This window comes from Taeniopygia guttata, chromosome 4A, assembly GCF_048771995.1.
Source record: "Taeniopygia guttata chromosome 4A, bTaeGut7.mat, whole genome shotgun sequence".
Lineage (NCBI taxonomy): Eukaryota > Metazoa > Chordata > Aves > Passeriformes > Estrildidae > Taeniopygia > Taeniopygia guttata.
In genome coordinates, this window is record NC_133029.1 from 16088650 (window position 1) to 16109661 (window position 21012).

A 21012-nucleotide genomic window follows, 5' to 3' on the forward strand; every position below is an offset into this window, starting at 1 on the left:
GCACAGGTTTTTCCAGCAAACCCCTGGTGCTCTTCGATCACATGAAGCTCTTCAGACACCTCCTGACAGAAGTGCCATGTAAAATTGAGATCTCCTGTCATCATCCTCATCATGATTATTCCATTACTATTCCACAGATAGAGAAACGAATTTCACCTCCCTGCCTTCCTAAGCCTGAGTCTCACTCCTGAGGAAAAGCACGGGGTTATGGTTCACGTGATGATGCACCCCAGTGAAGTTTTGGTCGAACAGTGGTTGAGGCCATTGCACTGTGGTAGTTTCATTTTCCCTGGGGTTTGGAGTCCACGTTGAACTCCTCACTTTGGGAGTTAAAGCACTGCATGGCTCCTCTGAATCTGCTTTTTCACACCAGGTGTAAGACCCGTGACTGCAGGAATTGCCTGACTTTTCAAGTCACAAGGAGCTAGGTTGCTATTTTATTTTCTTTCCTGTTAGCAAAATAACAAACTGGCCTGAGCTTGGGACCAGCAGAAGGGAATAGCAAGACTCATGCATAATTCAGCTCTCTCTGGGGGGTTCTTTTCATCTCTTTTCTCCCTTTCATGTCTATATGAGAGTGGCCAGGCCACGTGGGTGTTTCTGCTGGTGAAATTCACAACCACTCAGGAAAACTGACCCAAAAAAGCCAAGTTTAGACCTCCTGAAGGAACAAAAAGTCTATTAGAGCAGTGGGATGCGTGTGGTGTGAAGTGTGTGAGCAGCTCAGCCAGGCTGTTCAAATCTGTCACTTCCAGGAGCTTCTCCAGCCCTGTCCCACCAGGCTGTGCCAGGGAAGGGGACAGGCTCAGGGAGGGGGTTGGGACACAGCAGCCACTCCCTGGGGATCAGCCCAGGTGTGTCAGGCACTGCCCAGGCACAGGAGCACATGGAACTGTCCTTGGTGGGTCTGCTGAGAGCCTGGCCAGCAGCAGGGACATCAGAACTGGCCCTTTGTCTTTCCTGACCACCTAAATTCACAACTACTCAAGAAAATTGACCCAAAAATGCCAAGTTTAGATCTCCTGAAGGAACAAAAAGAACAAAAAAATCTGCAGTCACTGGAGGAGGGAGCAGGGGGTGGTGATTTCTCCGGACCAGCCAGGATTTCCCCACCTGCTCCAGGGCTGGAGGGTGATCAGTCCCTCCATCCCACAGTTAACCCCCAGTTAGCCCAGTCCCCAGCCCAGTCCAGCAGCTTTCCTGACCCCCCTGTGCTGCCACCAGCTCTGCTCACTCTGAGGGAGGCACTGGCTGCTCCCCTTTCCCAGGGACAGAACACCCCCTGCCAGAGATGGGAGCAAAGCTGGAAGTTCTCAGCCAGCTCCCAGCCTTTCTCCTCACTCATCCTCAGCCCATCCTTTAGCATGTTTTGAGGGAATGAACTCCAGTCGTGGATCAGGACTGTCAGGCTGTACAAACAAGTGCTGTGGTGTGCCACTCAAGTGGATGGATTAGCAGTGAGCTGAAAGCTTTCTGTGCAGGGTCCCTGCTGAAGTTCTGTAATTCCATCTCCCCATAGCCACCTCCAGCCCAGCTCTGCCAGAGGCAGACAGCTGAGAAGTTTTCCACCCACGTTTTGCACTCCTCATCCTCGCCCACGGAGAGCTAACGAAGTGAAAGAAGAAGGATTGTTAACTGAAGCTCTCGGTGGGGAGGGATTAGACAAAGGGGAGAGAAAGCAAGCAATAGCAAGAGATATCAATTAATGCTGGCTCCAGCTTAAGAAAGGTCTTGTTGCTCTGTCCTTACTACAAGATGTCTTAAAACACTCACAGTGCAGTGCTGGGGAATGTTATTTGGCTGCTTCTAGAATAACTTATTTTTATCAGTTCAGGAACATTACATATGGACTTTAATGAACTATTCCATCAGGAGTTTTCCCAGCAGCAAGCTCTATTTACTTGTCAGAGCTGTTCTTCACAAATCAGTCATTTTATTCCTTTGCTTATTGAGCTTTAAACTTAGTTTATTCTTTCCTAGTAATTATTTATTAGCTAATAATCCCTTCCTTGGGCTCTCAGTATTGGGTGGCCTTTAGGTTAAGTAATAGGAAATGGAGTCCTTCATTCCAAATCCAACCCAGGCAATGCAGCCTGGGATGTGTTTGGTATGCAGTGAGCTCCCAGGATCCCATCCAGCTCCCGCTAGGAGATGTCTAGACACGACATGCCAATAATTTGTTATTAATTAGCCTTGTGCCAGCGCTGCCTGCACAGGAGCTGAGGGTGGGACAGCTCCTGTGTCACTGCTGCTCACAGGACCAGGGAAGCTGGAAACTGCACATTTCCAGGCTGTAAATAGTTCATTGATGGCATTTTCACTGCAGGGAGACAAAGTTTTAAAGCAACTGCAGGATTCACATCAATCATTATTCAGCTCAGCAGAGAGTGCTGCGCTCTGGGTTTTCTGAGAAGCAGCTGTGGGGTGCGGCCTGCCTTGATCATGAAATCGCAGAGGGGTTTGGGCTGTGAGAGGCTCAGAGACCCTCCAGTGCCACCCCTGCCATGGCAGGGACACCTCCCACTGTCCCAGGCTGCTCCAGCCCCATGTCCAGCCTGGCCTTGGGCACTTCAGGGATCCAGGGGCAGCCACAGCTGCTCTGGGCACCTGTGCCAGGGCCTGCCCACCCTCACAGGGAACAATTCCCAATTCCCAATGTCCCACCCATCCCTGCCCTCTGGCAGTGGGAGCCATTCCCTGTGTCCTGTCCCTCCATCCCCTGTCCCCAGCCCCTCTGCAGCTCTCCTGGAGCCCCTCAGGCCCTGCAGGGGCTCTGAGCTCTCCCTGGAGCTTCTCCTCTCCAGGGGAGCACCTCCAGCTCTGCCAGCCTGGCTCCAGCCCTGGAGCAGCTCCATGGTCTCCTCTGAATTCACTCCAGCATTTCTCAAGCTTTTCTACCCTGGCTATGATTCCAGGAGTGGAAAATACTTCTCCAGGTGCAGGGACTAAGCACACACAAGGATTATCCCCTCAGAATTTTTCCACTGTCTATTAAAGGTCCCCAGATTCTGGGATTGTTCCCCTGCAGAGTGCAAAAGTTTGCACTGTTAATAATGGGGAAAGGTCCCTGAGTTTGGGTGCTCAAGTTAAAACCATTTTTTCATTAGGGATGGCATTTAGAAGAACAAAATCCTTATCCCAACCTGCCACTGTGACCAAACACACATAGATTTCAAATTTCAGCTACCAAACCAACTTGGATTGGGTTAGTTTGACCACTGAGAACTTTATTTCAGATGTTGGAAAGATAACTGGGCTCCCAGGCTCAGGGATTTGCCCAGGAGCACACAGCTGGATTGAAAGGTTGATAGAAAATTATTCCAAGGATTTGTCTTACAAGAAAATCACTCAAAATCCTGAATTGCCAGCTCTGGGATCAGGTGCAGATCTCTGCTGGGTGCTGTTGGTTTAGAAGTCACAGTCTGGAGGGCTCTAGGAGGTGCCAGCTGTGGGCCCAGGCAGGGAGGTGCCTGATCTCTGGTGCTCAGGTGTGTAAGGAGCTGGGATCCAAGTGCACAATAATGACTGGAGCATCCAAACAAGAAAATTACTTTCTCTCTATTCCCCAGTAGTTTTTTTTCCCCTCAAGAATTTGTCCCCAGATTGTTTCCCACTGTCATTTACCATCTTTTTCACCTTCATATCTAGACACAACTGAGATTAGCTCCAATGAGGTCTTGGGATAGCTATTTGCTCGGGGGTTTTTTTTGGTTTGTTTTTTTTTTTTTTCTCTCTGTTTTCCCACTGCCCTGCCAGACTTTTCCTGAGTTATGGAGTTGGAGATATCAGCATCTGTCTGTGTGTGTGCTCATGAGCATTTACCTCTGGGCCACCAAGCAGCTTGAGGCATTGCATCAGTGTTTAGAAGAGCCACAATGTCACTCCTAACACTTTGGGCATGTCCCAAAATGGATATTTTATAATTTTGCCTGGCTCTACAGCGTTACCCTCCACTTCCCAGCTAGAGCTGTCACTTAGGAAGACTAATTGCTGTTAAAAAGCTGTCCAAATGTATCCCCTCCTGTCCTCAGCACGTTCATTTATATTGGCTTTTGCTCTTCCCAAACATGAAATCCTCAGATCCAGCAGCCATGAGGAGAAAGATGTTGGTCCTGATTCAGCAGCAATTCCAAAGTGCTGCTCAGGGCTCTGAGCATGTGCTCCTTCCCAGCCCATGGCACTGGGCCACTGCTCCAGGACCAGCACCAGGAGAAGGAGCAGGCTGCTTTTATGGCCAGGCTGCTTTTATAGCCAAGGCAGAACAATTTTCACAACATAAATCACTCAGAACTGCACAGCTCTTTCTGTGCTGGACAGAGGGAGTTGGCTTTGCTGCTCTCCTTTTTCACCCCTAAATTTAGGGGTTCCCCACTCTTACCATGAAAAGCAAAGACTTTTCCACTCAGCCCTTATTCTGCTGCAAATACTCACCATTAGAATGTCAAATACACATGGGATCAAAACCTTTGGAACTCATTTCCCTGCAGGATTTAAAGTGCCAGATCTCAGTAAATCTTAAATAACTCAGAAAATTCATCCCACACAGCTCTAGACACACTCATAGGGCAGCTTTAGGAGGGGTAAAGGAATGTCTTGTGCGAGTTTAGTTTAGGATATTAAAAAGAAAGTCCAGAGATGCTTCTGTGCACTTCAAAGAGCTCTCTGGAGATAAGGACAAAGGGCCAGAGGGTGTTATAAGTTTTGATTCTCAAAGGCCTTAGAGAGGATGGCAAAGAAAGTGATATTTGTTCCAAATGTGAGGGCTCAGAGCTCCTCAGGTGAATGGCTGCAGGGGAAGCAGAGGAATCCTGCAAGCACATCTCTGTCGTGGTGACTCAGGCCCTGTTTTCCAGCTCACACTCCAAAGGAATACAAGGAATAATTAAAGGCATGATCTGTGGATATTCCTGTGTGAGCCTGAGAGGCTGCACCGTGACAGGGACGGGGCAGTGCCACATGACAGGGCCTTGGGAGGTTAAAGGAGCACAAGTTCTTAAGGACATGTTTGAGCTCAGCCCCAGGAGTGACAGAACCCCTCCTTTCCTGATGTGGTGAAGCTCAGGACAAGTGCTCCTTCCTTCTCCACGATCCTCCCTTTCTGCATTTGCCAAGTGTTCCAGCACTGGCAGCTTCTCCAGAGCTTCCTTCCTCACTGAACGAGTCCTGTGCAGCTCCAAGGAGGGGTTTTGGAATCAAGGGGCTCCCAGCCCAAAGGGCCACTCATTCCCTCCCTTCTCTGAGTGGAAAAGCAAAATGCTGCAATACTCTTTGTACTACATCCACAGGAATTACCTGCTTCCCATGCAAATGTGGATATTCCCCACATAACCCAGAGCTGAAAAGCAGGAAAGGGAATAGATTGTTGTGGGACTGTGTTTGGATGGATCCTCCAGGCCCATCACTTCACCTTTTGTTTGATGTTGTCACACAAAGACCTTGGCAGTTTCTCAGGAGGACCCTGTTTTTCATGGGCAAGACAGGGAAAAAAAGAAAGGGTAAGGTTTAGGAAAGAGGAGGGAAGAGAATTAGCTGGGCTGAGATGACGAGAGACAGAAACCAAGTAGCAGCACTTGTCTGGGACTTTTACCCATTATTAACTAGAAACAACTTTCTTAACAACTTTTCTACCCTCAAACACACTCTGCCACCCTCAGAGCCATTCCTTGTTTTCTCTTTGTGGGCAGATCGTGAGCACCCTCACCACGGAGGACAGCAGTGCCTCGGGAATCTATTACTGCGTGGCTTCCAACAAGGTGGGCGAGGAGGAGCGGAGCATCGCCTTCTACGTGTCAGGTAAGCAACACCAACACCTCCCCACAGGCAGGTGCTGCTGCTCTGAGCTCCCTGGGAGGCTCACGTGGCTGCTGAGTGCTGGTTCAGACTCCTGGTTCACACTCCCTGTGTGCTGTTTTTTGGAGCACTCCCAGTCCAGCAGTCCCAGGCTCCTCACCCCACCCAAGGCAGGTTGGGCATGTCCAGGATCAGCCCCAATGGGCCTTTGCCCTTTGCAGCTGCAGCTCTGAGTCCCTCCCTCTGTGCCTTAAAGCAGCACTGGTGACATTTGAGCGCTGTCCTTGGGAAATCTCTGGCCTTTCTGGTGTTCCAGAGGCCCGGAGCCTCTCCCTGAGCCAGGAGAAAGGTTGGTCTCCAAGGAAATCAGCAGCCACACAAAGGTGAGCAAGGCCAGGATGCAGCCCAGTCCAGGCCTGGTGGCACTGTGACACTGGAGCCCTGCCTGGCCTTTGCAGTGCCCTTTGTGCAGGGAGGAGGTTCTCCAAAGAACACAAATCCAAACAAATATCCGCTGAACCTTCCAGCACAGGAATTCTTTAGGAGTGAGATCAAGACCTACATCATGCTTTCAGGAGAGATGGCAGTTCAAAAAGAGAGGAGAGTCCAGGGACAGACTTGTTCAAATGTTCACCCAGAACAAACTGAAACATTTCTATGCTCACTTTCTGGATGAGTGGATGTTAGCTGGCAGGATTTGCATCAAAATATCGATTTTTAGAACAAAGAGTGCAGAAGTGTCCTGGAAAGTAAATGTCCGATTCTCACTGCTTGGTTCCTTGCCCATGAGCAAGTTGGGAGGGCAGAGCTCACTCATGGCAGGGATCTGCACTCCTGTGCCTCTCCTCCCTCCTGGGTTGACTCCATTGCTCCAAAGGAATCTAGCACCTTTCAAGTCCTTCCAGCCAAAAAAGGGGTCATCAAACTGTTCCTATTGGAGTTACACAATGTGCCAATAGAAAAATGCCATCCAACAATAATGAAGCAGGAGCCATGCAGGGAAAAGATTTCACCTCCATTAGAGGTGAGGGGAGACAGAAGAGGCTTTCAGCCTCCAAAAGATATTTCCTGAAGTCCTAACTCTCATTTACTCAGGGAAATGCCCTTCAAGGTGCATTTTTGGGAGATACAGCTCAGGTATAAGAGGTCCCCAAGAGTCCAAGGCAGGCTGAAGACCAGCTATTCATTTTACACCTCATCCCTTCCAAGTGTTGAGAGTCCTGCTGGGAATTCTGCCAGCTGCTGTGTCTGGGTGGGTTATCCAAGTGAACACAAAACTGCCACACTTGGTGACTAAACCCAAAGAAATAAGCCACGAGCTAAGGTCAGATCCAAAGGGTTAGATCATCCCATGCACCTTGCACAACTCTGATTTATTTTAATAATAAAGTTATGTAGGGTTTTTTTCCACCCACAGTGAGCTAATATTTCAATTTTTTAATTTGAAGATCCATCTAGTGATGTTTTGAGACACAAGTGTTTTAATCATGCAGTTTGAATGAGGAAGGAAATGAATCACTGGGTGAAGTTACTGACAGTGGTTATGGTGGGAATGTTCCCATTCACCCAAGCAGAGCAGGAGGTGGACAGGCCTTGGCCAGACAGATGTATTCCAGCCTGGGGGAAAACTGGGAGTCTGCACCATTCTGGGGAAGAGGCAAATGCTGACCAAGCATGACTGGCTTTTGGAAGTGCTGTGTTTAAAAATAGTGGTGTTTATGGATTAGAAAGGAATGAAAACTTTCTAAATGTGTCTGTCCTGGAGCTAAACTAGGTCATGCTGCAGCAGTGAACAGCAGCAGTGACCTGCTCTGGGCTTCCTCCACAGGAGAGTCCTCTTTGAGTGCTGCTCCAGCAGGGCCAGGCTGTGGGGACAGCTCTGCAGGTTGTCCTCACACCTGAACAGCTGGAGCAGCTCCAGGTTACTCTGCCCAGGAGTTTTCTCCTGTCTCAGTGTTGAGGGACATCCAGGGACAGCCTGAGAGGCTCTAGGCAGAGGAAGCCAAACAGCAAAAGGCTCTGAGCTGGTCACTTTATGGTTTTGAGGAGGTTCATTCTGTGCAGGTTGAACCTCAGGGCTGAGGGCTGGGTAGAGCTTGAGAGCACACGAGCAACATGTGAGACTTTGGAGCATCTGGGAAATGTTTGTAGCATTTCACAGCTCTCTGCAAAGCAGCTGCAAGTGTGGCACCCCTCAATTAATTCAGCAATTTGCTGATTTTAAAGACCTGCTCTCCCATTATCTCCTACCAACAAACAAGCTGCTGCTCCCTGAGTTGCTTTCAGACCTTCTGGCTGAATTGGGCTTCACTCACTTTGCCCTGGTAAGAAATCAGAGGATGACACCGAGGCTGTACTCCCTCAAATCCCTGTTCGCTGGGGCAGGGTTGAGATGTTTTTCTAGGACATAGCAGAGTGTTCCAGGGATGCTTCCTCAGGTGCTGTCCAGGCTGTTCTCTGGGGATGTGCTCACTTCAGTCGGATGTTTTCACCACCACCACCTTCATTTCAGAAAAATTAATTTATCCCTGTGGAATAATTGTCAGCAACCATTTTGTTCTTCCACTGCAGAACCCCCACAAAAACTCCCACGGACACCAGAATTAGCACTGGGCTCTATTTTTAAATCATTTCTCTGCCAGCAGAGTTCATTTCATGAAGGGTCAGCAGGGTTTGGAGATCACTCAGAATCCAAACCTTATAAGGGGTCCAGAGTGATGAGAAATCTCATCATGCAGTGACAGCCCCTCCTGCACATGTCCTGACTGTCACTGTCCCTCTGCAGCCCTCTGCAGTCTCTCCTACAGGGATTTATCCATCGTGCCCTGGCCCAACTCTTACTCCAGGATTTTTGTTTTGTCCAATCCAATCAAGATCTGACCCCTGCCTGCCTTTCCCACCCCTGCTCTGACTCCAGAGTTCCCATTTAAGCCTTGGGTGAGCCATCAGACGCTCAGAGATGTCATTGTCCACCTCCAGCTCCAAAGGACATTCCAAGCAGGCTGCAAATTCCCCAGTGCAGGGAAGAGCTGCCCTGGTGTCTCCTACAGTGATTCTCTGCCATGGACAAGTGTCATTTAATGTCATTTAATGTCTAATCTCTGCTCTGCACCTTGGAAAGGGCAGCTCTACAGAGCTGCAGGTCCAGAGTAAATAAAATTCCAGCCTTTGTCTGACTGCACTACATTCAGCAAAGTGGGATCCCACCCATCTGAAAACTCAGAATGTCCTGGGAATATAAATGAATTATGAGAAGAATAACAAATAATAACCATAGCCCTTTCTTCAGGGGTTTATCTGATTGCCAAAACAACTGAGAAAAATGGAGTTAAAGATTTCTACCCGAAAGAAAATATTGCATTTCCAGCAGGAGATAAAAATCTGCTCTCAGATAGCAGAACAATGGATGAGCTGGGCTGTTCTAGGATTTTGTGCCACTCCAAACTGCTCATTCCCAAGGTGTTGACAGGATTCCTGACAAGCACCACTGTTGCAGATAGAGGGGCTCCCCCTTCTCTCCATCCCTATTCCTCGTGGCAACCCCCCTGCCAGGCCCAGGGCTGGAATTTGGGTAAGAGCAGAAGTTTTGAATTACACAGATTATTGTGCAAAGCACAGGAAATGAAAAACAATTAATTCCTTGTAAATACAAATGGAGCCAGCCTTGCCTTTGATTTATGCTGCCTTTTTACCTCCCCCCAATGGCTCTTTTCCCTCTTTTGCCACGGAATCCCACACGGTGGAGAGGGAAATTCGCAGCTACTACACTGTAACACAACACCAGAGACAAATCTTTGGTGACTGCTGATAAAAGGGAAAAGGCCTCGTGGTGCATTCTTTCAGCCAACTTATTAGGAGCCTTCTAAAACACAGTATCTGTTCAGAGAAAGGAAGTTAATCACTGCTGAGGTTCAGGATTATGTAAGCAAAGCTGTCTGAGAGATGAACTGACTTGAAATGTAACTCCAAGCTGCACTCACTCCCCTGATAATCCAGGTAGGAGTAGAAAAGAGAGAGGAGAGCATGAAAAGATAGAGCAGAGCAACTTCTTTTTTCCTCTCTTTTTCCTTCCACTGCAATGAAAATTAATGAATATTCTATTGGAGCTGAAAGAGCTGCTTGAAAGGCAAACGAGATGGGAGAGAATAGCACAGGTTCTGGCTAAAAATATTCAAAATGCTAAATAAAAAATATCAGGAGAAGGAATGATAATAAAAACAAGCCAGGTCTCTGCTCCCAGAATGTTAAGTTGGTAGAAAAAAAAAAAAAAAAACCTGGCAGCTTTCAAGTCCAGCAACAAAGCAAAACTATGGAGCATCCTTCAAAGCTCAGGGCTTGGGAATGGACACATCCCATTCATTGGGAATTTGCACCAAAATGCTGCAGCTCAAGCTGTGCCATGCCCAAGGCAGGCTTATCCCAAGGGGTGCAGAACTTGTTCCATGTTTTGGCTGGAGAGATTCAGGAGATGTGAAATGCTGCTGGAGCCACAGCCCCGTGTTTTCACTGGCTCTCCGTTTGCCCATGTGGGGAGGTCTGGCTGGCCTCAGACATTCCCCCCGTGTTGAGAAGCAGGATTTGGACATGTTGGCAGCACAGGACATCCAGAGGGAGCAGTGTCACACACACAGCTGGCACCAGGAGAGAGCAACTGAGCCTAGCAACACCCTGCAGAGAGCAAACTGCAACTCCAGCACAAGGAAAGATGAGAAAAATAACAATTTCCACAGCTGTGGCCTGAGGGGGTCTCTTCTCTTTTTGGATCTTTTGTGAAGTATTTCTAGTGCCAGTCTTTAAAAACCATGAAGCAAAAGCTCATGGGTTCTACTCCAGATGACTTGGGAAGAAGAGAGACTTTTTAATCATATCTGAAAGCTCCTCCAGGGCTCTGTATTTTATAGAATATGTGCTTTATTATAAGGCAGATTGGTTATTTCAGCAGCCTCACTATTTCTGCTCAGCTGTAGCTTCTGCAGAACTTTCTGCAGTGGGAGCCCCTGGCCAGATTCCAGGTGGGATTTGCAGATGGCAAGTGCAGTGCACACTTGTTCTGCTTTAACTCCTGGCCCTCTCAAAGTCCCAGCCTGCTCATCCTGGCTTGAAGAAGCATCTCACCAACACCTTGGCACTGAATCATCTCTCAGATTTAGGGCAAACCTGTTCCTGTTCAGAAGGTGGCCCAGAGTGAGCCCTCCCGAGGGTCCCATCCCTGGTAACATTGATAAGAGGCTCCTCACTCTCAAGTGCTTGAAAATCCTGACCGAACAGACAGCAGAATAATTCCAGATCACTGTGGGAATCCATGAACTTTCAGTCAGGTGGATAGATCCCTAAAATTAACAAAACCCAAAGGCAATAAAGTATCTTCCACCCCCAATTTACTTGCAGGTCTCTGACAGCTACTGCAGGGCAGGCTCTGGCCTTGCACTCAGTTTTTCTTGTTTTCAAATGGATTCAGTTCACCACTTCAGGAAAATTTATTTTAATTTTTTTTTTCCTGCAGTGAAAAGTTACTAAAAATATAGCAAGAAACAACTCACTCGTTCATGGCTAGGTCAGAGTCATGACTCAGAGTATTTCTATATATATATATATATATATATATTTCTTATATTGCTAAATATAAGGTCCTCAAGGACTTAGACATCATTAGATCAGTTAATCCATCAGTGATCAAGTAAATATCCAGCATTCATATGTGATGAAAATAAATATTGGCACAGTTGGAATAAGAGAGAGTTGAGGAGACTGTTCAGTGGGGAAGAAGGTGTTGCTGCAGAGGGATTGGAATGGGTTTCTTTATTCCTCTGCAATTAATACTTTCCAGCCCTGATTGTGGAAAGGGAAGAGCTCACAAACACACTTATCTACTTGGATAGAAACAGCTCCTGATTAAACTCTCTCAGTCCATTAACTCCTTCTATTTATAAGCTTTCAACTCATTACTTGGAGATGGGCTGATTTAGAATGCTGAGGGCTGGACTTGCACAGGTTAGCACTGGGCAGTGAGAGGAACTTTCACTTCCCTAACTGCCAGCTCCAGTGCCTGTTTCCACATTTCCATGATGGAGGGACCTGGGGGTGTTTATCCTGGAGAAAAGGAAGCTCAGGGTGACCTCATCACTTTACAGCTCCTGAAAGGTGGCTGTGCTCAAGTGGGGTTGGGCTCTTCCTCCAGGCAGCACTGACAGAACCAGAGGACACAGTCTGCAGCTGTGCCAAGGGAAATATAAGTTGGATATTAGGAAAAATTTTTGATGGAAAGAGTGATAAAGTTCTGGAATGTCCTGCCCAGGGAGGTGGTGGAGTCCCCATCCCTGGATGTGTTTAAACAAGCCTGGATGGGGCACTGGGTGCCAGGGTTTGGTTGAGGTGTTGGGGCTGGGTTGGACTTGGTGATCTTGAAGATCTCTTCCAACCCAGTCCTTCTGTGAATTCTGTGAATGTGCCTCATTAAACCTGGCTTCTTCCATTACTGCTGGAAATTTGACCCCTAAGTAACAGCCTGGCAGTCAAAGATCGTCTCAGCTGGGATTTGATTCCAAACACATTTTCCCTTCCTCCTAGATGTGCCCTCTGGGTTGCAAACACCCTCCCAAGTCACAGCCATCGTGGGGAATGACATCCAGCTGACCTGCCGGGCCTCCAAGTACATCTATACCCACCTGGCCTGGTACTACCCATCCTCAGAGCCGGCTCCCAGCCACTCTGTGGTCAGGAAAATGGACAAATATTCCATCTCTTTGACCCTGCTCATTCCCAACGTCACAAGGGAGCAGAGTGGCCTCTACAAGTGCCGGGCCCAGAACCAGCAGAACAGCACGGACACGCTGGAGCAGCAGAGCCAGCTCCTGGTCAGAGGTACGTGCCAGGGCAGAGAGGCACTGGGACGTGTCCTAACACAAACCTTGTGTCCTGCTCTGCTTTGGTTTTGTCATTTGCTCTGTGTGGATTGACAGCCTGACATCGAGAACACTCGTTTGGATAAAATATTTGAGATCACATAAAGGTGATTTTAGCAGCATTTCTCTTCCCAGCTCCATGCTGGGTGCAGATTTAAAGTTGGCTGAGGACAAAAAACATCACCCACCATTTACTGGCAGCACAACTGTAACTTGGGATGCTCACCCCAGATCTCTATGACTTTGGTACCCACTCTCAGCTGCCAGGATGAGATACCTGAATAGACTTGGACCCAACAGATCCCAAATGTCCCTCGGCAAGTGTAAAATCAAGTGACGTGTGCCATTTATTCTGGGTAAGAGGGGTGCACTTTCTTATAACAATTATTTTCTTACTTATACCCAAGTCCCCAACTCTTTTATTTCACTGAGATCCTCCAGTCTGGTTCTGTTGGCTGTGGGAATACAAAGGGCAGGACACTTCTGAAAGTAGAAGTCACTGAAAATTAGTGAAGTTTCTTCTGCTTCAGAATGAAGAAGGTGGGTGATCATCTCTAAACCTCCTCAGAAGAGGAGGTTGCTGGCATGGGGAATGGATAGATTTATTAACCACCTTCCAGTGGTGAAGAAAACAAAAGCACAGAACTGGAGGAGAACTGAGACACACAGCAGCAAGTCAGGGAGCTGGAGCCAGAGTGCTTCAGAAGCTGAATTAGCCAGGGATTTTCAGACTGGCTTCTCTGGCTCAGGAGGCACTGCAGGGCTTGTGAGCACTTAGTGCTGCCTTCAGCCCTGGAGTGAACAAGAACATTCCCTGTGCAGCTTCTCAGCCCCTTCCCTCCACACACAGATCTCAGCCACAGCCCTGATTCCAGACTGGGAGGTGATTTATCTCCAGGCACACACAAACATCTCCCTTTTCCTGAGGCAGAGAGGAAGGGAAGGAGTCTCACTCAGGTATTGGGCAGTGATAATGGCTTGGCTGGTCTCCACAGCAGCAGGGCCACCTGTGAGCATCACCTGCTGTGAGGCACTGGCCTTGCTCTGCTCTCTGCATTCAGGCATTTCCCTTTCCTCTCCTCTGGCAGATATTTTTATTCAGCCAGTCAGATTTCCACCTACACACACACCTACACAGCACAGCTATGGGGAAAACACAGCTAGACTGTGAATACATCCATGGAGAACTGGAATCAGGATCACGTTCTTGTGAGGATGACTGGGGTCTGTCATTTGTCTGGCACATGTCAGGCAATTCTTGTGGAGAACACAGATGGAAATGCCCCTCCAAACCAGCTTTCCTTCCCCTATTCAAACAACATTTTATGTGTTCTAATGCCTCTCATATTCTGTCCTCACTGCAAGTTTGGGGTATATTTTATGCTGTGTTTGTGATTTTATTAATTGCTGTCCTGCACTCTTTATAAATTAACATAAAGTGGGCATTGCCATGGTTTGAAGTAAGGAGAAAACTGCACTCCTGATGGAGGATAAAGAATCTTTAGAACTGTTTCCTCTTTTCCGCCCTCCTTTCTCCTTTTTGCCTTCACTCTGCATGTGCACCACCCACTCCCTGTCCTTTGTTTTCTTCAGAGGATGAGGAATTGGAGCTGCAGCCAAACCTAAGCTTAGGCAGTGTGAAAATAAACTAAACAAACTCACCCACTCCTCCCAGAACCTTTGGGGGGATTTTTGATCAACTGATAAACCAAACCTTTGCCACATCCATCCCAGAGAGGCTGCAGAAGGAGGGGAGGTGAGGGAAGGGCTCCCCAAACCTGACTGGGGGCTCTTTTCCTTTGTGGCTGCAGCGAAGGCGGCGCCATTCGTGATCCAGAACCTCACGGACCTGGAGGTCAACATCAGCGGCAAGATCCTGCTGGAGTGCAAGGTCAGTGGGACTCCAGAGCCACGGGTCACCTGGAGGAAGAATGGCTACCCCATCTCAGCAGCATCAGGTGAGGTCCTGCTGCCCAGAATTGTTTGGAATGTGGGATAATGGACTGGCAGGGCCACCATGACACAGCACCTACATCTGTGCCCATGACTCAGCACACACACACAAATCCAAGGCTGCCAGGGCACTGTAGGAGTCTCCAGCTTGGGCTTTGAGGTCACAGGAAGCTCCTGTGTGCAGAGCCAGCCCAGCACACATTGGGATAGCACTGGGAAATCAGGGAGTGCTACTCAGGCTGCTTGTGTGGGACCAGAGTTTGGGCACAAAACTGAGCCACAGGGTGCACCTGGGTCTGACAACACAGGCCTGAGCTCTCAGCTGTCCTGGCCACCATAAACTGCAGCAAAGTCACCTGGCAGAGGGGTTCAGGGCATCCCATGGTGTATGAAATGTTCTTTATTTCCCACAGCACAGTGATGGGAATGGGCTTTCAGCTCTGTGGGATAGAGCCACCACGGGCAGGGAGCCTCAGCTGAGCCTGCAGCCCCTCACCTGAGCCCAGGTGCCTTCCCAGCTCTGTGCCATAGAATCAGGGGATGTGCTGAGCTGAAAGGGACCCGCTGGATGATCTGGGCCCCTGCCCAGACCCCCCAACAATCCCGCCCTGGCATCCCTGGCAGCACTGTGCAAAGGCTCCTGCAGCTCTGGCAGCCTCAGGGCTGTGCCCATTCCCTGGGGAGCCTGGGCAGTGCCAGCACCCTCTGGGGCAGAACCTTTCCTGATACCCAACCTGAGCCTGCCCTGGCACAGCTCCAGCCCTTCCCTGGGTGCTGTCCCTGTTACAGGGAGCAGAGTTTGGAGCTGTCCCTCAGGAGGATGCTGAAGAGTGCACTGAGGCCTCCCCTCAGTCTCCTCCAGCTGAACAAACCAGGTGCCCTCAGCTCCTCCTCATAAGACCCCTCCAGATCCTTCCCTATCCTCGTGGCCTCCTTTGGATGCTCTCCAATGGCTTCAAGTCTGTTTTATATTCTGGTGTTTGAAACTGCACTGGAGATGAGGCTGCCCCAGTGCAGAGCTGAGTATGTCCTGAGTCCTCCCATAAATCATGGAGAATCCCATGTCAGTAGCTGGTCCTGTGACTTTATTTTGCAACTTGGGCTAGGTAGGAAATCTAGGATCATCCATAATTCAGATCAGAATGTTCTGAGAGAAACTCTTTATAGCTACTGAAATTTTATAAATAATTCTAGAGGGACAAGCATGTAACTCATCCAACCAATGGAAACATAAATAAAATATTTGGAAGAAACACCTCAGGGTAAATATTTCAGCACAGTGCATCGCAAGTTGTGTGCAGTACTCTTGTTAATAACAATGGGATTCACAGGCAGAACACCCAGAAATTCAAAATTTCCTTCCCTTTTGGATTGCAAGCCTGACCCATTTCCCTGTTTCTACTGCAATCATCCCTCAGTGAAACAGAAGAACTCTCAGTGCAGTACCACCAACCAGGAAAAATGAAATTGGGAAAATTAAACGTAGAGAAGTCTCTCACAGGTCATATCTAGGCAACCTCTCTATTCCCACTGCACCTGGCTGCCTGTGAATCCAGGATTGCTTCACACCATTATTTTTCCAAGAAGTGCCTAACTTCAGTTCCATGTTCCCCATGTTAGAAGTCTCATCCCTTCCCACAGCCTTCAGTATTCCACTGAGTTCCCATTTTTCCAAGTGTATTTTCCTGCTATCAGACACAAACCCTGCATCGCTTTGCTAACTTCTGGATTAATTTCCAGGCTCTACCCACTCTAAAGCAACAGCCACATTTGCTGTTGTTTAAATGGTGCTAAATAATATATCCAGGTGTTGAAGTGTCAAAAAAAGTCAGAGAAAGGTTGCCAGACCAGGAGGAGCCCAGGGTTAAAATGTGTCCTCACACCAGAGCCTGCATGGATGGGAGCTCACCTTCAGCTCTATCTCCTAAAAGCATTTTTGGCAGGCAGATTATTGTGCCAACATTAACCAAAATGCCTTGAAACAGGAATTTCCATGGAAAACAACACGCTGGTGATTGAGAGAGTGAAGAAGGATGATGAGGGGCTCTATGAGTGCCAGGCCTCCAACGACCTGGGCCAGGACAGCACATCAGCCTTCATCAAAATCCAAGGTGAGCCCGGGCTGAGGGCACAATCCCAGTGGGCTCACTCAGGGACTTTGGACACATTTCCAACCTGGTTGTACGTTGACCTGCAGGTTCTGAGGAGAAATCCAACATTGAGGTGATCATTCTGGTGTGCACAGGGCTGGCTGCCACGCTCTTCTGGCTCCTCCTGACCCTCTTCATTCGCAAACTGAGAAAGGTGAGAGAGCTCCCACCCTGCACAAAGGCTGGGATCTGCCCCAGCTCAGTGTAACTGCAGAGTTTAGGAACAAATGTTTGGGGTAGAAAAACTGGGTAAAATGTCCCTGTAAAATTCAGTCCTTGGTTTCTGTTGACTTCTTCAGAGAACCCTTGCACTTTTGAGGTTTCCAGCCAGTTCTGTGGAACCATAAAATCTGGCTCCTCCCTCTTTATGAGTCAAATTGGCTTGTGAGAATAACAAAAAGTACCCTAAATCCTCTAAAATGAGGGCTTGATTTCAGCACTTGACTCTAAAGGATATTAAAGAAAGATCCCAGGCTGTCTGCTCTAGAAATGAGCTCAAACCACACAGCTGATTTGATCTCCTTGCTCTTTTTTCACCTCCCTTTTGTGACTCAAAAAGTAAACTTGCAGTAAAGTTTCAAGGAATTTAGGTCGGTTTTGCTGAAACAAACAGCAAACAAGAAAGGCAATCAGCTCTCTGCTCTGCTCTCACCAAACTGTAGTCTCAGTGTTGATCTTCAATATTTGAGTAAAATTTCCCCTCCTCTTGCAAACACAGGGATTAAATTCACGTTTTAATCCTTAACCTCAGTTTAACAGAGCAGTGGATAACACTGAATTTTCTTTTACAATTCAGTCTTGTGCAAGTCTGCTCAAAGAACCCACCTAGGCAAAATTTCTCACTTTAACAACATCAGAAATAGCAATTTCCAGCACTTTTAAATTGCAACAAATTGCAGCTATGAAGTGGAGAACTGTAGAGAATCTACACTGCAGAACAAAACATGGTGACAATGCCAAAATATGCAGGAGGAAGTGCAGCTCCTGCAGTTCCCGTGGAAAATCGGTGATTTCCTTTGGCTGATCCAGGTATATTTTGTGTTTCCCAGCATCAATCAGTGCCTCTTCTCAAGAGCCACGAGTGGCAGCCACACACAAACATTTGTGTCTCAGCTGTAGAACAGGAGCAGGAAGCTGCAGTGATGCATTCCTGGCTCAGAATAAAAGTGCCTGGAAGGCAGGGAACTCCCCAGGCTGCCAGACAGCTCCCTCCCTTCAGAATTGCAGCGTAAATCCCCTGAATAATCTCTCCCCATCCTGTTTGTAGCCCGATGCCACAGATATTAAAACAGGATACCTGTCAATTATCATGGACCCAGAGGAGATGCCCCTTGACGAGCAGTGTGACCGCCTGCCCTACGACAGCAGTAAATGGGAGTTCCCCAGGGACAGGCTGCGCCTGGGTGAGTGCTTTGGGGTCACAGCTGGGGGGAAGGATGATCCCAAATGCTTCCCAGTGGCAGTGGAGCTGCTGGATAACCCAGCAGGAGCCTGTCACAGTGCCAGGGTACTGCCACCCTTGGATCTGGGATCACAGAGCTCAGGATCAGAATGGAGGGTGAAATGAGGGATTTGGAAAGACTGTCAAAATAGCTGCCACCTCTTCTCCTTGGAAAAGGGAAGCCAAACTCTCGACAGGGAGGAAAGGTACCTCCAGGTCCCTGCCAAAAGTGTGATTTCATTCCCATGGAGGAAAAAGGAAAGTGAATTTTCTTTTGAAGAAAGCTATCGATTCATCAAATAATCACTTCCTTATCAACCATCAGAATTCAGCTTTGAGCTGTAAAAAGCTCTCATGGAAAAATGAGCCACATTTCACTGAACAGCTCAGTTCACTGGCTGATGGAGTGAGAAAATGCAAAAAGCTGGCTGTGTTTGTACAGCGAAACTGTAACATCTGTGTGCACTGAGGAGTGCAGGGAAAATATCTGTATTTGTGTACTCCTGGTGCTGCAGCTGGAAAACATGGAAGGAGGAGAGAACAGAATAAAATCACAAAATCTGAGATGATGGAGGGACACAGAAACTGGCAGAACCAAAAAGCCAGACCCTGGGTCAGAGCCCTCAGAGCGCACCAGGTAACGCAGACAGGAAAATCCAAATGAAAGGGAAAAGAAAGGACAGTTATCATCCTAAATTCCACTTAGTGCAGCTTTTCCATCAAATCAATGTCAATAACTGAAGGATTAAAGGGCTGTGACTCCCTGAGTGCCTTGCTGGCTCTCTCCGTGATTCATGAGAGATCAGGGTGCCACAATTAACCCAAGCTCTGCCTTCCCTGGGCTCCAGGACAGACCCAGGTAATGTTTCTCCCCTCAATCCTTGTAGGTGTCAGCCCTGCTCTTGGTGAGTGCAGTGATTCCCCCTCCTCTGTTCTCTCCCGTGCTCTATTGCATCCAGGCCATATGGATAGAACCCCTGCATATCCATATGCTGCAGGATGTGATTCAGGCTGCTGTGACTGGCTGTGCACTCTGGTTCTCCTGCACAGCTGAGGTTGCATGTCCCCTCCTGGCTGGTGCAGCTGGGCTCACTCTCGACTCTTGCTTCTCTAGGTAAAACTCTGGGTCATGGTGCTTTTGGGAAGGTGGTGGAGGCGTCTGCTTTTGGCATTGATAAATCTTCAACCTGCAAAACAGTTGCCGTAAAAATGCTGAAAGGTACAAAAATCCCTCCGAGATCCTCCCCACGCTGCTCAGGGGAGCTGGGGGCAGCGAGGCCACAGCTCAGCTCGCTGTGTCCTGCAGGGAGTGGGCTTCCATGTGGGATCAGCCATCCTGGAGGGATGCAAGGGGAGGAAATGACAGCAGCTCCGTGCTGCACTGCTGATTGAGGCTGGTATTCCTCAAGGAAGACAACAGCAGCTTCCAGCTCTGTGGGGTGAGGAGGGAAACAGATTATGGAGTGTAATTACATGAGATAGCCCAAAATTGGAGCTGAGCCTTCCATCCCAGCCTAGCCAGATGTAGAACAGTTCAAGGGGCTGGAAAAAAACCCAGTGCCAGGGGAGTAAATTAGAGACATCTTGCTTGCAATTATTGAAATGAAGGGAAGCTTTCCCGTTGGGTGGGGGGAAGGAGGGACTCAGAGCCTGTTCTTGCACACAGAGCCTGCACACATCGAGCAATGAACCATCAGCCACAGGCTGCTTGCTTGGGCAGGGCTTGGGGCTGCTCCTGAGGGGGACTCCAAAGGCTCAGCTCATGTGGCCCTCAGGGCTCCATCCTGCTGCATGACACCATTAACCCCTGCCATGCCACCACGGGACTTGGCTTCTGCTGCCAGCTGCCTCTCCTGGTGTTCTGCTACTCCCATCTCTCTGAAATCACAAAAACACTCATTTATCACCTCTTTGGACCTCCTTCAGGTCTGGTCTCCCCCCTCTATTTTCACCCTTCTGATCATTTTCTCTCCTACTGTTATAGCTTCTGTTCCATGCCCATTTCCAGACCCCTAAAATCCCCTAGAAGTCCATGATTCAGACATTCCCATATCCATCTCCATCAAAACATGCTGCCCTGGACAGCTCTGGAGTTTCATCCCTTCCATGCGGCGCCTCCCAACTGATGCTCATGTCAGCCCTGCCGTGCCAGCACATATTCAGCAATATTTGGCAGATTCTCCATCATTTTACAACTCCCTCCCCCGTGGAGGCAGCTCCCTCCTGCTCTGGTCTGCCCCTCCCCAACTAACGTGCCCATAATTCATCACTTTCATGAATAAAGCAGATTCTCTAGTGCCAGTTAATCCATCCAGGGAATTAAAAAGGCTCTGGGGATGCCTGCATTTCTGCCATCTCCATGCAGTATGCTCGGCTCTGTTCTGGATCAAAGGCTAAAATTCAATGTGCAGAATCGTCTGAAACACTTCTGAGCTGGCTGCATCTTCCAGCAAATGCCAGGGAAAATCAGGAGTGATACCACCCATGGACACACCAAACACTGCAGGCTGAAGGAATCTTGGAATAGCTCCTTCTTTATGACACAGTTTGGAGAAAGATGATGGGGAATTCTACAAGCAGATAAAGAGGTTACACCTGTCACACCAAACGATTTATTGCATAACTGTTTTTTTCATATTTAAATCTCACATGATGCAAAGGCAAAGAAAACAGGCCAAAGCTTCTCCTGTTAAAATACAAAATGAAAGTTTTGGAGACAAGGCTGGGAAGATAAAGCAGCACCTGAACAACCTTCTGGTCTGAGGGTGCCTGCCTT

At 48.4% G+C, this 21012-nt stretch overlaps 1 protein-coding gene across 2 annotated transcripts in view; it reads left to right on the top strand.

Annotated features, from left to right (window-relative positions):
• LOC100229347 (vascular endothelial growth factor receptor kdr-like) overlaps window positions 1-21012 on the top strand; it is a 124305-nt gene that overhangs the window by 73160 nt on the left and 30133 nt on the right. For both annotated transcript variants that reach the window (XM_012573084.5, XM_072929250.1), the window contains exons 12-18: window positions 5685-5793; window positions 12358-12651; window positions 14504-14650; window positions 16631-16756; window positions 16843-16949; window positions 18063-18198; window positions 19351-19455. In XM_012573084.5, coding sequence (XP_012428538.5) covers window positions 5685-5793; window positions 12358-12651; window positions 14504-14650; window positions 16631-16756; window positions 16843-16949; window positions 18063-18198; window positions 19351-19455 — 1024 coding nt within the window. The remainder of the gene's footprint in view (window positions 1-5684; window positions 5794-12357; window positions 12652-14503; window positions 14651-16630; window positions 16757-16842; window positions 16950-18062; window positions 18199-19350; window positions 19456-21012) is intronic.